This window comes from Hevea brasiliensis, chromosome 4 (assembly GCF_030052815.1).
Source record: "Hevea brasiliensis isolate MT/VB/25A 57/8 chromosome 4, ASM3005281v1, whole genome shotgun sequence".
Lineage (NCBI taxonomy): Eukaryota > Viridiplantae > Streptophyta > Magnoliopsida > Malpighiales > Euphorbiaceae > Hevea > Hevea brasiliensis.
In genome coordinates, this window is record NC_079496.1 from 20,409,141 (window position 1) to 20,424,594 (window position 15,454).

Sequence of the window (15,454 nt, forward strand, 5' to 3'; positions counted from 1 at the left end):
TCAAACTAAATCGTTTTATTTCAATTCGATTCGGTTTAAACCGATTGGTTTGATTTTTTATTGATTTTTTAATTTAGACTTGATTTTCAAGTTATTTGGTCTAATTTTAACTTTGGTTTGAACCTAGTAACTATTAATCAATGAAATTAAACAATTAATATATATAAAATTAAATATAATTCATAAATTTTTCATAAAAATAAATCAATTCAAAAATTAATTCTGTTCGATTTAGTTTAATTTGACTATATAAATTACTATTCGGTTCGGTTTGATTTAACCGATTTTTTTCTCTTCAAAACCGAACTGAACCGAAATAACTAAAATTTTTATAATGTAAAACCGAACCGAATCGATTGAATTTTAAAACCAAACCGATTGAATCAAATTGATTCGATTCAATTTAATTTTTCAGTTTGAACCAAATTCTGCTCAGCCCTGATCAAAACCTCCAACAATTAAGGTAGCAAATTAATATAAAATAATAAAAATTTGCTATATAATTAAAAATAAAATTTAATCGAGGGAAGACCCTTAGATTTATATTTTTAACTCTATCAATATAATTTATGATTTTTAAAATTTAATTTTTCTTAAATATTAAAAGGCTAAAAGGGTTTAATAGCACTTTCATTGTTATTAAGATCAATGAAAATATCTAATAAATAAAAAGACTTAAATTTAAAGTTTTTAATGTGTATTAAAATGTCTTTTCAATAGATTAATTTTTTTTTTTATAAAAATCTCTCTTAAAATATTTGTATATCTATTATTTTAAAAGCTTGTTTAGTTGGGTAACTGAACTCATGAATTTCAATTTTTCAGGGGATTTTACTTGCTTCATGATTATATGTTTTATTTCTTTAAGTCAAGGCTCTCCTTTACAAAATTCAACTTATCTAATTTAGTTAATTAACCTAACCAAACAAGGCCTTAAAATTAATAAACTTCCTCTAAAAAATTTTGTAAAATTTAATAATTTAACTCATTTATAAGAAAAATTTTATAGTTATTTAATTTCATATAAAATATAATTATTTTATTATAAAAAGTAAAATAATTTTATATAAATTTATTATTTATTTTATTAAATTTTCACAAAATAATTTTTTTATAAATTAATTAATTATAAAAATTTTATTAATTTAAAAAAAATTCTTAAATAAAATAATTACAGAACCTGTAACTGGTATCCGTTTGAAATGGACAGTACTTATAATCTTGCGGATCAAATCGTAGAGTAGGTAGTGGCCACGCGCGAACCTTTTCTCTTGAGCTTCGCTGAGAAGTTCCGAAAACCCGATAAAACTACATAAAAATGGCCTTGTCTGCTCTTCTTTACATCAATACCACTTCCTTCGCTCATCTTCACTTCCTCAAATCCTCAATCCCTCTCGTCAAAACCCTACCTACTCCTACCCCTACCCCTCGTCCTAGATTTCCCAATATGTTGCCTTCACCCCGCAGACCCCAAGCATTCTCAATGCAGGGAGCTCTATCGGAGGCCATGAACTTGATCCAGTCTTCGCCCTCCACTTGGCGATCTTCTCTTCTCAGCAACTTGTTGATATTCATTGTTGGGTCTCCTATTCTGGTATCTGGGCTTTCTCTATCTGGTATTTGCACTGCGTTTCTTTTGGGTACCCTCACTTGGCGCGCTTTTGGGCCCTCTGGGTTCCTTCTCGTTGCTTCTTACTTTGTTATAGTGAGTGCAAACCTGTACATTCGTATCTGTGTGTCTTATGTGTTTGTTTTATTTTATTTATGCTGGGTTTTAGTTATGTGATTAATTTTTATTTTTTTAATAAACTGTTAAGAGCATATCGATGAAAACGACAATTTTTTTCATCGACTGATTTCTTTAAAGGGTAATTTTCTTAGTAATTGCATCTTTTACAAGTTCTTTGTGCTGTCAGGGCACCGCAGCTACGAAGGTTAAAATGGCTCAAAAGGAAGCACAGGGAGTGGCTGAGAAGCGGAAGGGAAGAAGGGGGCCTGGCAGTGTGATTGGTTCCAGTGCTGCTGGCTGTGTGTTCGCTTTTTTGTCAATAAATGGAGTAGGGGGAGAGGCATTTTCTCGGCTTTGGGAACTTGGGTTTGTTGCCAGTTTCTGTACTAAGTTGAGTGATACCGTCTCGAGTGAGATAGGGAAGGCATATGGAAAAACTACGTAAGTAATGCTTCTCTGTATGGTGAGAAATTGATTGTTCATTATAAATGACTTCTTTTTCCTAATGCTTAAACTAGTCATTGCGATCTTGAATGTTATCATGTTTCTTGATATGCATTTTCGTGGAATCTTTGGTTTGCTATTACTTCTATAACTCATTCACATTTCTGTGGGTATGTAATAGTTAATAGTTGCAGTCCAGACATAGGCTTCAGAATTTTGGAGAGAGAACTCACATATGATTTTACCCTTTTTTTTTATTGGATCTTGTCTGATCCTTATTTGGATTACCATGGATGGCTGTGATACTATGTTAAAAGGTAACCATCAAATCCTTGGGAGTAGGGGGGCGGAGTTGACTTGCTAGAGAGTGCAAGTATAGGAACACAGACATCTATGAGAAATTTTAGTCTGAGACACGAGTAAAAGATGTAGTGGAAAATCTCTTTCAGTGACCTTTGTAGGGTTGTTTTGGGGTGCCACAGACAATTTCCCTTGTTAATGATGTGTACTTGAGTTTGATTACAATTTCTTCTGTACTTGAAAACAAGTTGTAGTTGGCTAGGTGCCTCATTTTTATGTGATGCAGTTTACATTCCAGGCTGTCATTTGACTTGGTGGCAAAGTGTTGGAAATGAAAATAGAAAGTAGTTTGAGAATTGAGTTCTAACAAGTTTTATCAAAGAAGCATATGGCTAAGGCTGTGCAAACGGTTGGTTTAGTTCCAAACCAAAAAAACCAAAAACTGAAACTCAGGAAAAATTGAAACCAAACCGAACCGATTATATAGAAATAACTGAACCAAACCAAACTGATTTATTAGAAATTCAACATCAACATACTGTATATAGTTCATCGTTCTCAATCAATACACAAACCCCATTTCAGAAGATACGAAAATCAACATTAAACACAGATGAAATTCAATCACAATAAAACCCAGATGCAATACAATCACAATACAACCCAAATGAAACACAATCCAGATGAAATTCAATCACAAACTGTAACATCCTGGTTCTAATATGACGAGGCTAATAATTATAATAATTTTTTTTAATTGAAATGGTTTTTATTAAATAGGTGTATTTAGAATTGAGAAGAGAAAAAGAAATGAGGACTCATAAGGAACTCTCTAGAACCTAGTTTAAAAAAAAATTTAAATTAGTGGGACTAATATGGATATTTCTAGAGGATTAAAAATAGGAGATTTTTAGGTGGGGGAACATTGGAGAGAGCAGGGAGAGAGTCTTCTAGACCAAAAGAAATAGAGAGAAGGGAAGGAAATAAATAGAGAGTAGGGAAGGGAAGAAATTCAGCCAGCTTAACCTTTCCCTAGCCAAAATTTTCAGCTGTTCTCTCTCCAAAATCCCTTATTTAGCCCTCTTTTTTCTAAACTATAGTTGAATTGCTGATTTCTTACCCAAAAAAAATAAAATGCGAATCAAGCAACGAAATGAGTGTCACCGACTGTCGTCCTTCGTTACTAGAGGTGATCACAACATCAATTGGAGCTCCTAAGTAATCCCTCGCCTTCTTTAGCTTCTATTAAACTCTTCCTAACTTTCATTTTAGCTATTGAGTTTAGAGGTGAAGATGAATCAAAGAATTGGGAGAAACAAAACCTGCAACTTCAACTTTGATGAAATTTTCAACGTATGGAGGCTGTCATTGAGTTCACTTGAGCCTCTTCTTTTTCATCACCATCACTATCTAATCGTTTTGTTGTTAAGCCAAGCTCACATACTAGCAGTAATTAGGTTAATTTTCTTTCTTGTTAGTTTTCCCATTGTGATTTAATCATATCTTTGGTTGTTTGTCATTTTTCTACTCATCTATTTAAATTTATTTGGCTGTACAAGAGCTGAATTTTTCTTTAAGTGTTATGGTTGAAGGGGTTGGGCACTGAAAGAGTTGTATGCGTCTAAGATAAGAGTTGCAGGGATGTGAATGTCAAGGTGGATGAGTGGCCATACTAGACTAGATAAAGTCCGTGATGAGAGTATTAGAGAAAAGGTAGGAGTGGTGCCAATTGAAGATAAGTTGAGAGAAGGGAGATCGAGGTGGTTTGGTCATGTGAAGCGTAGACATACGGAGGCTCCAGTTAGACAAGTAGAGCACATTAGGTTAGAGGATAGAAAGAAAAAAAGGGGTAGACATAAATTGACTTGGAGGAGAATAGTACAACATGACCTAGAGGCATTACACATTTTTGAGTATTTAACCCAAAATCGTTTAGAGTGGAGAAAGTGAATCCATATAACTGACCCCAAATTTTTTGGATAAAAGTTGAGTTGAGTTGAGTTGAGTTGGTTGAAGGGGTGTTAGTTTCTTAGGTTTGGGTGTTTTGGGGTTCTTCCTGTTGGAAATTGGTTCGCTTAGGAAGCTTTCTCTCCTTTACCTGTCTTTTATTCGTCTCATTAATAAATTGCTGCTTAATAAAACAAAATCATCAAATGTGTTAATCATGGAAGAATGAAACAAATAATTAGTAATTAGGAAATTGAAAGGTTTAGTTACATGTTCTCTATCCAAGGGATATTAAACTAAGGGCATAAATAAAATAGCTAGGGTGTAGGTTCCATCAAGTAGAGCTTCTGATTTTATAGGGTCTCAAGTAATTTACGGTTGAAGAATGTGATTTGTTTTCCCATTCCTATCCTTAAACACAGCAACTAGATGGGGCATAGGGGCAGAACTTGAACCATAGGGGTGGATTTTTGAAATTAACAAGTTAACCCTACATTGGAGAGTGCTGATAAAACAAAAATTATTATTATATGTCAGTTTTTTTTTTAGTAGCTGCATACTTGGTTAATTTCTTTCTCTAATTCATCCAGTTTTGTGTCTTTAGAGAACCTTCATAATTAAATATTTTATCAACTTTAATGTTTATCGATTTGCTAAGCTTAATTAGGGAACTAGTGTCTTCTACTAATTCCGTGCTTGTTTATGAATTTATTTGAACTATGTCTGCTAAAAATAGGTAGAGCTGATGTATGAAAATATGACAGTAATTCAAATCTTATAGTTATTATTATTATTATTATTATTATAGAAAATACAATGAGATAGAGGATGGATTTTATTTTTTGTTGTTGTTGTTGCTGTTGTTGTTATTGTTATTATTATTATTGTGCGTGGAGACTTCATGGATGGACATATATCTTAATTGAATTGCTTGTGGATAAAATCATGTTGAATTTTGTATTCGAACAAAGGAAAATGTTGAGTTTTCAAGGGAGATGCTGTCAAATTTTTCTATATGAATTTGGAAATAGCTAAAAGTTTTTTGGTAATAGAATTTATAGTTAGAAATTGCAATTTAAAAGTGTTAATTATAAATAATTTAAGAGCCATGTAGACCTCATCCTCCATAGGAGGTATGTAGGCAGCCTTCGTGTGCGGTCTAAAGAGGGTGAACTTTGTTTTCTTATTTATATTGTTTTGTTGTGAGTTTCTTTTATCATTCATCTTTTATGGGTTATTTTTCGACACACAATCAACTTTTGAATTTTTGTTTTCTAGTAATATTGTGGATTATAATATAATGCCACTACTAAATAAATATCCTTAATTGGCTTTTTCTGAAATTATAGGCTTTGTGCTTGATTTTAATTGTTGGTTTCTTACAATAACTGTGTTATATTCACTTGGACGCTTTTAGATTTTACATAGATTGAATATATTAGGAAAAAGGAAATTTATGTCTTTAGTAGCTATTATATTCAATTAGTCCTTTCATCAAAGAGAATTTGTCTGTTCAGTTATAGGTTACCATGTTCCACTAGTTAGAGGATAGGGTGTGACACAAACTTGGATGCAATACAATCACAATATAACCTAGATGCAATATAATCACAATACAACCCATATGAAATTCAATCACAAACTCGGATGCAATACAATCACGATTCCCAGAATCATGACTATGACTGCATGAAAGACAGAGAAGAAGGAATCAAAAACAAAAAGCAATTGCAAGATTGAAGAAGAAGAGGTAGAGTGAACCTCAACATTGGCTCGTGATATTGCGTCGACACAACAGAGATGGGGAAATAGAGATTCATTGGTAGATCCTAGATAAACCTAGCATGGGCAAATGATGGCAGACCCATTAAATTTGCAGGTTCCATTTGAGAGGAACTAAAGAAGAAGGAGAGGAAGGGGAATAGATTAATAGAAGAAGAGGGGAAGAGATCAAAGAAGAACTAAAGAAGAAAGAGGGGAAGAAATCGAAGAAGATGAGGAATAGATCGAGAGGGAAGAAGAACTGAAGAAGGAGAGGAAAGGGGAATAGAAGAAGAGGGGCGTGAGGTAGACAAAATGAGGTAGGTAAGGATATTTTGTTTTTATACCTGGGGTAAAATGATTGTACTTTATGTGGAGGGATAAATCAGTTGGTTCGGTTTTTTTGATTTTTTTTATCGAAAAAAACCAAACTGAACCAAAAGCTAAAGTTTCCTAAAATTTCAAACAAACCAAAATCGCATATACCAAAAAACTGAACCGGTTGAATCGAATCGGTTCAGTTCAGTTTGGTTCAGAAAGAAAAGTGCTTAGCCCTACATATGGTAGTATAAATGTGTAAAAGGTTTGAAATATAGCCTTAATATTTTGGAGAAATGATTGACACTAATTGATTAACTAATCTTTTGAATGCTTTTCTCATTGGGGTAGTTTAATTCTTTTATAGAGATAATCTTCAAGGATGAGAGTGTTGTACTTTCACTGTGATTTTAGATTATCAAAACCTAGAGAATTGAAAAATGCAATATGCCAAAACTAAATAGTGGCACAAAAGGTAGAGGTGTAAATATTGAGATTTTGAAATAGAAATTCTGAAAGCTTTAGAAATCTTTGTTCTTGTCTCATTTGAAGTTCAAGGAATGCTTTTATATGGGACAAACAAAAACAATAGCAACAACTAAATCTTAATCCCAAACTAGTTGATGTTAGCTATTTGCCTATTTAGCTCTGTTAGATACCCAATCCGCATCAATATTCAAAACTTGTAAATCATTTGATACCACTTCACTCTTCGTCATCTTAGATCTCCTCCTTCTTCTACTAACTTATTACACTTCTGTGTTGGGGCATTTAATACTATACTTTTGACATGACAAACTATCTTAATCGATCTGCTCTCATTTTATTTTCAATATGTGCTACATGTATTATTTGATGGATGTGGTAATTCCTTACCTTAAAATGTAACAAATGCCCGATTTTTTATGAGACAAAATTGCCAAAAAAAAAAAAAAAAAAAAAAACTCAAAAACTTTTTGCATTTGCAATTAACCTATTTTTTTTTTCCATCTTTTACTTTATTTTGAAAGATTAGTTGCAGTTTTATTCAATAGTCAAAATTGAAGAAGAATAGAAGATAATAATATTTCATTATTAGCTAGAACAATATATATATATATATATATATATATATATATATATATATATATATATATATATATATAAGCGCACTAGGCCATAGGTTCTGCACCTTTGAACCTCAAAGGCTGGTACTTTCACTAAGGTGCATGCCTACTGGTTGAGGCGTGTGCCTTACCGGAGGTGCAAGGCCAAAAAAAAGCGTGCCTTGTAAACCTTCACCTCCGGCAAGCCTTCTCATATGTAAAAGATCACTATCACTAGACTCAAAATGTCCTGATCTGTTAAAATCTGGTATTGACGCGCTGGAAAGTTGCTGGAAATTCCATCTCGATTGACGTGTTCTTGTTGGAACACCTCTCCCTAGGTCATCCGTAGCCGATCTTTCAATTTATTTGGGGTGCATGCGCCTTAAATCCCTCTCCTTCTACCTTTAATGGATATATTTTTTTTTCTCTCCTCCTTCCCTTGACTGCTGCTATGTTTGTTTTTCACTATACTGTTTTTTTTTTTTTTAATTAAATGTTTGGCCCTTTTTTTTTCTTAAACCATAAAAATTGAGTGTGTTCTTTTTTTTGAAGTGTTTAATTTGTCGTATGTTCGATTGGTGATTAATTTGTTTACTTAAGATTTATGCTATATAAATTGTTAAATTCTTTCAATTTGTTTTGATAGAATTAATTACTTAATCTTTTTCCTAAAGGTTGAGTATTGATTTCTTAAATATGTTATAAAATAAAATAATATTGAATCCTTTTAGAAATTTTATTTTTTTGTGCCTCATGTCACTAAGGCGCTCGCTTGTGCCTCGCATCTAAGCTCCAAGACCCTTTTGCACATTGTGCCTTTAACAACTATGTTTTTATAATTCTGCTATCTCTCTCTCTCATTTCTAGTCTCTCACCTCACATATCTCTATGTGCCAAACTTGAACCGGTTACTTTCCGTGGTGAACCCAACAATATTCTTCAACCCTCTTTGAGCTTCAGCTGGGTTCTTTTTTTGCCTGAAAAATGTGAAAATCAAGAAGAATTCTAGAAGTTGTTATCATTGAAACCAAACCCACCATGTTTTCCGATGTTTCCAATGTCAAGGAGCAACCTTTCTTTGTCATCCATCTCTATGGAAAAAGTTTGGGGAGCAGATCATAAAATTGAAGTAATTGGATTTTCTACTGTTGATTTGTGTAGATGGTGGTTGTTTACATTGCATGGAGGGAACAATCATGCTCCCCGGGAGGTCTGAACCTCCATCTGGTCTCAGTCCTCTCTGGCAATATCTCTAATGGCCAGCAAGGGCGAGTGAGCAAGAGAGGAAGAGAGAAAAGGTAGTAATGCAGAATAGGAAGATTGTATTCCTAATACAATTTATGAATTATATTCCATGTAAAATAGGAAATTTAAAAATTTTATTTTTTAGTAATTTTATTCTTATTAGGTCTATTATTTAGGAATTTTATTATTTCCTAGTTTTTTTTTTTGTTTAATTTATTATTCCTAATTAGGATTGAATTAGGGTTCTAAAATCTTAATGTGATTGGGATTCCTAATTCTATAAATAAGACTTAGGGTTTCTATTGTTATTAGATTAGATGAGTTTTGTTATGGCAAGTTTTATGAGATCAATAATATCTTGAGAATTAGTTCTCTCTTCAAGGATTGGTCCTTGATTTCTTATTCTTCTTAGTTCTTTACTTTGTTCTACCTCAGGCAGGTTAGGTTGTTGGCAACATGAGAGAGAAAAAGGAAGGGAAATTATTAAAAAAATTGTTTTTAGTTCTAATTAATAGTAAAACAGTATGATTTGTTTTCAATTTTTGACCAATGGATACATTGCTACTAATCTTTTAAAATAGGTAAAGTTGACAAAATTATTAGGGCAAAAATTGCTATTGTGAAAAAGGTTTGGATTTTGTGTCTATTTGGTCTTCATATGATCATGGCAACGTAGATGTTGAAATAAATATAAAAGAACAAGAACCAAACCAATTTATTATGTTTTGTTTTGCTTGAAGAGAAAGCACACTATTATTGTGCCCTCTGATTTGCAGTTGGCTGCTTTGTATTTTTCAATCATTCGGTACCTATGAAAAGTGCAGTATGGTACTTCCCAGTTCCCATTTATGTGACTTGCATCTTGTTTATGGCACTTTTAGCTTGTCCTTTTCGTTCCTCGTAAAGAAACATAGAATAAGTTATAAATCATCTGGAAAGATATGTGCACATGTATATATTTGGTTAACTCCTGCAATTATATTATACTTTCAATTTGGGTGGCATGAGCAGGTACCTTGTTACAACATTTAAGGTAGTTCCAAGGGGAACAGAGGGGGCTGTAAGTGTTGAGGGAACATTTGCTGGATTGTTGGCATCAATTCTTCTTGCCGTTGTTGGTTGTTCCATGGGTGAAGTATAGTTTACTATCCGAACCTTATTACTTAAACTTTCTTTTATTAGTTTGGAGATTCTTTTTAATATGAGTTTCAGACGTTTTAATCCTATCCGTTTACCTTTGTCTGAAACAGATACGTACTTCCGAAGCAGTTATATGTGTGATAGCTTCCCAGATCGCTAATTTTGGTGAGAGCATAATAGGTGCTTCCCTCCAAGAGAAAGAAGGATTTCGATGGGTAAGCAAGTAATATAAATGTTTACTTCATTTATGTATCAATCACATATTTTCTTAGCTGCTTTCATCAATTTGTAATAAAGGAGTGTTGCAAGATTGATTGGCCAGAGTGCTAAGCAGAGCGTTGATCAAACTTGATCTTAGATAAGTTAATCATCTTGTCATCTGGCTAGCTTTGAAATGACTTAATAGATTGGTGAAAAATCTAACAGGGGGATTGAGATATGCTTTGTCCGGAAACTATGACTCAATGCGTACCTCCATATATCCACCACTAGGAAATTAGTACATAAAAAAAAAAAGAAATTTGTAGGTCTCAATCTTGGATATTCTACAGAAAAATGTATAATTTTCCATTGTGGGCCAGGATTCCAATTTTCTGCAACTCTATTTTGCAGCGTCTCAGTTTTTGGGTATGTTGGTGAACTGAATTGCTGGGATTGGGATGTGGGCCATCATTCTAAAAGGATGTTACATTATTTGTTTGCTGTTGTAAACCATACGTCTTACATCATGTTACTGCCTTGTTTTGCAGCTTAACAATGATGCTGTTAATGTCCTTAACATATCTATGGGCAGCATTTTAGCAGTCCTGATGCAGCAAGTTGTACTCCGGAACTTGCACTTGTAAATTCATAAAATTACTTTAGGAGCTCAGATGTCTTATTTCTAATCTGCTTTAAGATTGTCAAGCAGTACACACATTTCAGCAATGAAGAAAGTGTGATAAGGGATAGATGAAGGCGTTTTGCCTTGTTTCACTTCTGGCAGTTGTGTCAATTGCATGGTTATGTTCAAACAAAGATACCCTCCCTTATCAGCAGATTGTCCGAGTTGCACGGACATCTTTCATGATGTAGACCCAAGATTTCAGTTTTTCTCCACGTTACAGTTAAGAACCAAAGGTGCTTCCGTAAGTAACTTGTTTATTTTGCAGATAACATTCCCTCTATGGTTATAAGGTCCAAAACTCCCCTTTTATTTATCTGTACTATTATTATTTGACATGCTAATTCCTCAGTTCAAAGTAATGAATGGAGAAAGTTCAACTGAGAGACTGGAATTATTTTAGCAATTCTTCATCATCAGCCCAGGGGCAAAACATTTGCGAATGGAAATTACGGATTTCAAGTTTGTTAGCTGTGGAGTATGAGTAGGGAAAACTTAAATAAATGGTTACGGTGATTGTTATGCATCATAAACTTTATTTTTTGTGCTAGTCATATCACATTAGTAGGCATGATAATGTAGTGAACTAGGTGTAAGTGTAACTACCTAGTATAAACCATTCATTGGTAAGTTGATTATAGGTGGACTCCTATTTAATTTTCATTCTGTTGAAACATTCTGTTTTATGTGAAGCATAACGCATACTTTTCAATAATGCGCAAGTGAGCATTTTTAGCTTTATAAAGTTCTTAAGATATTCAGCAAGTTCTTCTCTTTGGTACTTGAGATACTTTTAAAATGAATGTGGCTTTGATGGGGGAATTTCAGCTTAGAGATCTTATTGAAATTTGATGAGATTAGGCTCATTTAATACAATTATAGTTTAGTGACCAAACTGCAATAATAAAGTTCTTTGAACATGATGAAAATCTGTTTAAAGTTTAATCACCATTGATATAATTCACCTCAAATTTAATAATCAATACCCTTCTTGAAGGTGGAGGTAAAGGAAAGAAGTTATGGTCCGTCCTTTTGTTTATTTCAATGTGTTTGCATGTCATCTTCCTCAGTTTCACCATTTTTGCTAGCGCATCCCTTGGCCTCCTTGAGAATGAGCTCCAAAAGCCTCTCATACACTCTAATTGCAGACTCAAGCATGTCAATGGCTTTTCTCCTGTCACTTGCTGCCACAGTTAGAACATCCTCTACACCCATCGTATCCTTTATGGGTTTGGAGCTAAGCTCTTTCCCTGATAATCCCAAATTCCCACCGCCAAATTCATTCATGTCATTGCCTATTCGAAGCCCATACGCTTTACCATAACTAATCCCTTTGGCCACCACTACATCACTGATGCCTTCCATGTCATTGCCAAGAACCATAAGCACTTGCCCCCTTTCTATTTCCCATATGTAAATACTTCCATCTTCTGCAGCAGATACCAAATTCTTCCCCTCATTCACCACCACCACTGATACGACAGCTCCACCATGTTTTTCTGCCCATGTGACCAATTCACGACTCTGGTTCGCCTCTTTTGTGCTTCCAACCTTCAGGAATCCTTTGTAAATCAAACCATCAGATCCTGCAGCATAGAATTCTGCTTCTGTTGTGTCCAATGCGATGCTAGAAATCACACATGGGAACGCCACTGTCTGCAGATTTCTTCCTTCCAAAAGGCTCCACAGCTTGCAAGTGCAATCTGTTGAACAAGAAACTATGGTAGGATGGCATAATCCCATGCAAGCAATGATACTTGTCACAGGACCATCATGAGCAACAAATCTATGCAATGTCAAGTTGCTAGGACTCTCTTCCCCTGATGCTTCTACAAGCTGAAATATTGGAACAACAGCAATAGTACCATCATCGCCTCCAGAAATCACAAGTGACCAGTCACTATTGATTCTGAGAGAAGATACAGGCTTGTCATGAGCAGGAAATGATCTGAGAATGCTCCCTGAAGGGATTGTTATAGAATAGACGCTTCCAGAAAGACCACCTGCAAATAGATACAAGCCATCAGGAGTTGCAGCGAGTGGAGCCACAGGTTCAGGAACAGGAAGGTGGTGCAAAGCTGTAGGAGACCACCAATTGTAGAGGTGAATAGAGCCTGAAGCTGTGGATGAGGAGATGTGAGAGGCAGCAACATAAGCATTTCCTGCAAGGGCAAGGCCATGGCGAGGTGACCGGCTGCCGGTGAAGCAAGCTAGGGTGGTGCCTGAGACGGTGTCATAGGCAGTTATGGGGCCATCAGGGGAGCTAGTGACGACAATTTCAGGTGATGAAGAGGACATTTTTTTCCCAGGTTGGCTAGTGGACATGTAGTATGCAATAGAAGGATGCTTAATTGTGTGATTCAGAAGGTATAAGTAAGGGCAAACCAGCATGTAATGCATGTAGTAAAGGGATTTAGTTTTATTTGGGCGTCAAAAACAAGGTGCTTGTAAGTTGTAACAATCATATTTGTCTGCTTCTGAAAGACATCTGATGAGAGTATTGTGATCATTAAGAATTTGTTAGCACAATCACATTCAAGGGCTTCTTTTCTGGAAGTGTCAAAAATATAACTATTTTCCATATCAGGATGAATGAAAATTTATTTCCCATGCATAAAGGGGTATCTTTTGCCAAATCAGTAACCTTTTGAAGCTCAAAGAATATAGGGGTTAATTTGAATCAATTCGCTGCCATAAGTAACGAATTGATTTGATTAAAAAGTTTAATCACATAACACACAGCCATGAGCATAATCCAATTATAGTTGTATGTTAAATTTGAAAAACTCAAGTTTGACTCTCTTTTTACAACATATATAATCAGAAAAAAAAAATTATAACTTCATTAAACTCAATATTCAATAATTTTATCTAGTTTAAAAATATTAAAATTTTCTCATGGAATTTTATTGTATTTTTTTAAAAATTATTTGTATTTTTCATTTTTGGAATTGCACATTGGAGTCAATGCATACAGATATTTAAATATAAATTGGAGTAGTGGAAATAGGGTAGAGGGATCTATTTCCTTATTTGTATTTGCTAAATATGCACTTTTATTAATGAATTTTAATTTATTCAATCAAAATATATTGATTTCTTTATTTAAAACATTTTATATTTGAGGAAATACTTTAATTAAATAAATAAACATGGCTTATTAATTCTATTCCCTCATTTACAACCTTATATATTTGTGAAAAGAAATTTCAATTATTTATTGGAAATAAATAAAACAATCTTTTTTTTTTTTAAAATTCAGTCTTTATTAATAAAATTCAGGAAAAATTTAATAAGTCCAAATTAAATTTGGACCAGTACATCTTCCCAATATAACCAATTTAAAATCTAAATGTTAAATGAAAAAAATAGTTGCTCATACCAAAAAATAGTACTAGCATATAAAATAGTTGCTCTTGTTAAAAAATGAGCTGCTGAATTAGCTTATCTCCGAATTGTGAGAGTAAATTCCTACAATCAAGAATAACCTGCCCAAACTCTGAAAGGTCATCTTCCGCAGAAGGGATAGCAACAACAACTTCTCTGAAATCCATCTCAATCCACTTCTCGTAAATTATAATTTTTAAACCAAATTGAAGTTTCCCTTAGCCTAATAACCTCAGCAATTTTAGGTTGAAGAAGACCATCGCAATAGCCTGACACCCCTGCATAAAAACACATAACCGAATCACGAAGGATGGCACCATAGCTGGTTCGATTGGCCTGATGAGATAACTTGTATCAATATTGCATTTCAAAAGACCCAATGTAGGTTTAGACTAATGGAGCTGACAAGAGGGACCTGCGACGGGTTGGCCAACTTATCTCTGGGATTAAGCTTTTTCCCACTCGTTCAAGAATTTCAAAGCCGACTCTACCACTATTCGTGACGCGGTATCCTTGCCCTGCCATATCAAAATATTTCTACAAAACCTCAGATTCCACAGCACAACACAAATCTTCCCGTGCAAACTCAAATCAACATCTCTGAAAACAATATTAAACAGATTATATAGCTGAGAAACAGATTGAGAACGCAGGTTTATACCCATTAGTTGCCAACATGCTTGGAGAATTAACGAACACCTGCAAGTCATCCTCTTCTAAGTTACAAACGGGGCAACTAGAATCAGTCCCAATTCCTTTTTGCAGCAAGTTTAACTTTGAAGGAAGAATACCCGAAGAGCTCTTGAAGCAAAAAGTAACTTGGAGTTTCCACACAACTTTCCAATTCCCAGGAACAATGGACTGAGTCAACTCTTCATTAGAACTAACAAGCAAATGATACCAAGATTTAACAAAATACCTACCTATCTTTGTATAGTGCCATCATTGGTCAAGCCCGAAGCTTTTAAATCTTCCAAACCTTTAGTTGGTGGTGTCTTCATATAAAAATTATCATCTCTTTTAACCATGGCGTTCCCCATACATTGATCAAGTTACCATGATTTAGCAAATTCCTGGCCTGCAACAGACTTCTCCAAATAAAGTTAGGGTTTGAGCCCTCTTCAAGTTCTAGAAAATCCCTCTAGGGAAATTTTGGCTTTGAGAATCCTTGTCACGACCTAACTCTATCGTTTAGACCGGCATTAGGATTTA

General features: G+C 34.2%; 2 protein-coding genes across 3 annotated transcripts; one reads left to right on the plus strand and one right to left on the minus strand.

Moving 5' to 3' along the window:
* The first annotated feature begins 1,214 nt into the window (after nucleotides 1-1,214).
* Nucleotides 1,215-11,547, plus strand: LOC110650365 (protein VTE6, chloroplastic). Of its 2 annotated transcripts, none has more exons than XM_021805307.2 (5): nucleotides 1,215-1,705; nucleotides 1,917-2,170; nucleotides 9,844-9,967; nucleotides 10,083-10,187; nucleotides 10,722-11,547. In XM_021805307.2, exons 1-5 carry the CDS (start codon nucleotides 1,319-1,321, stop codon nucleotides 10,815-10,817), a joined length of 966 nt encoding a protein of 321 aa, XP_021660999.2. In that variant the 5' UTR covers nucleotides 1,215-1,318; the 3' UTR covers nucleotides 10,818-11,547. The 2 variants fall into 2 exon arrangements, 1 of the variants encoding a protein (XP_021660999.2); XR_002493930.2 differs by having other exon boundaries at nucleotides 1,228-1,705; nucleotides 9,844-9,962.
* A 237-nt stretch (nucleotides 11,548-11,784) lies between these two features.
* Nucleotides 11,785-13,459, minus strand: LOC110650364 (protein ROOT INITIATION DEFECTIVE 3-like). The gene has a single exon (XM_021805306.2). The coding sequence runs from the start codon at nucleotides 13,253-13,255 to the stop codon at nucleotides 11,897-11,899; it is 1,359 nt and encodes a 452-aa protein (XP_021660998.2). The 5' UTR covers nucleotides 13,256-13,459; the 3' UTR covers nucleotides 11,785-11,896.
* Nucleotides 13,460-15,454: the final 1,995 nt, after the last annotated feature.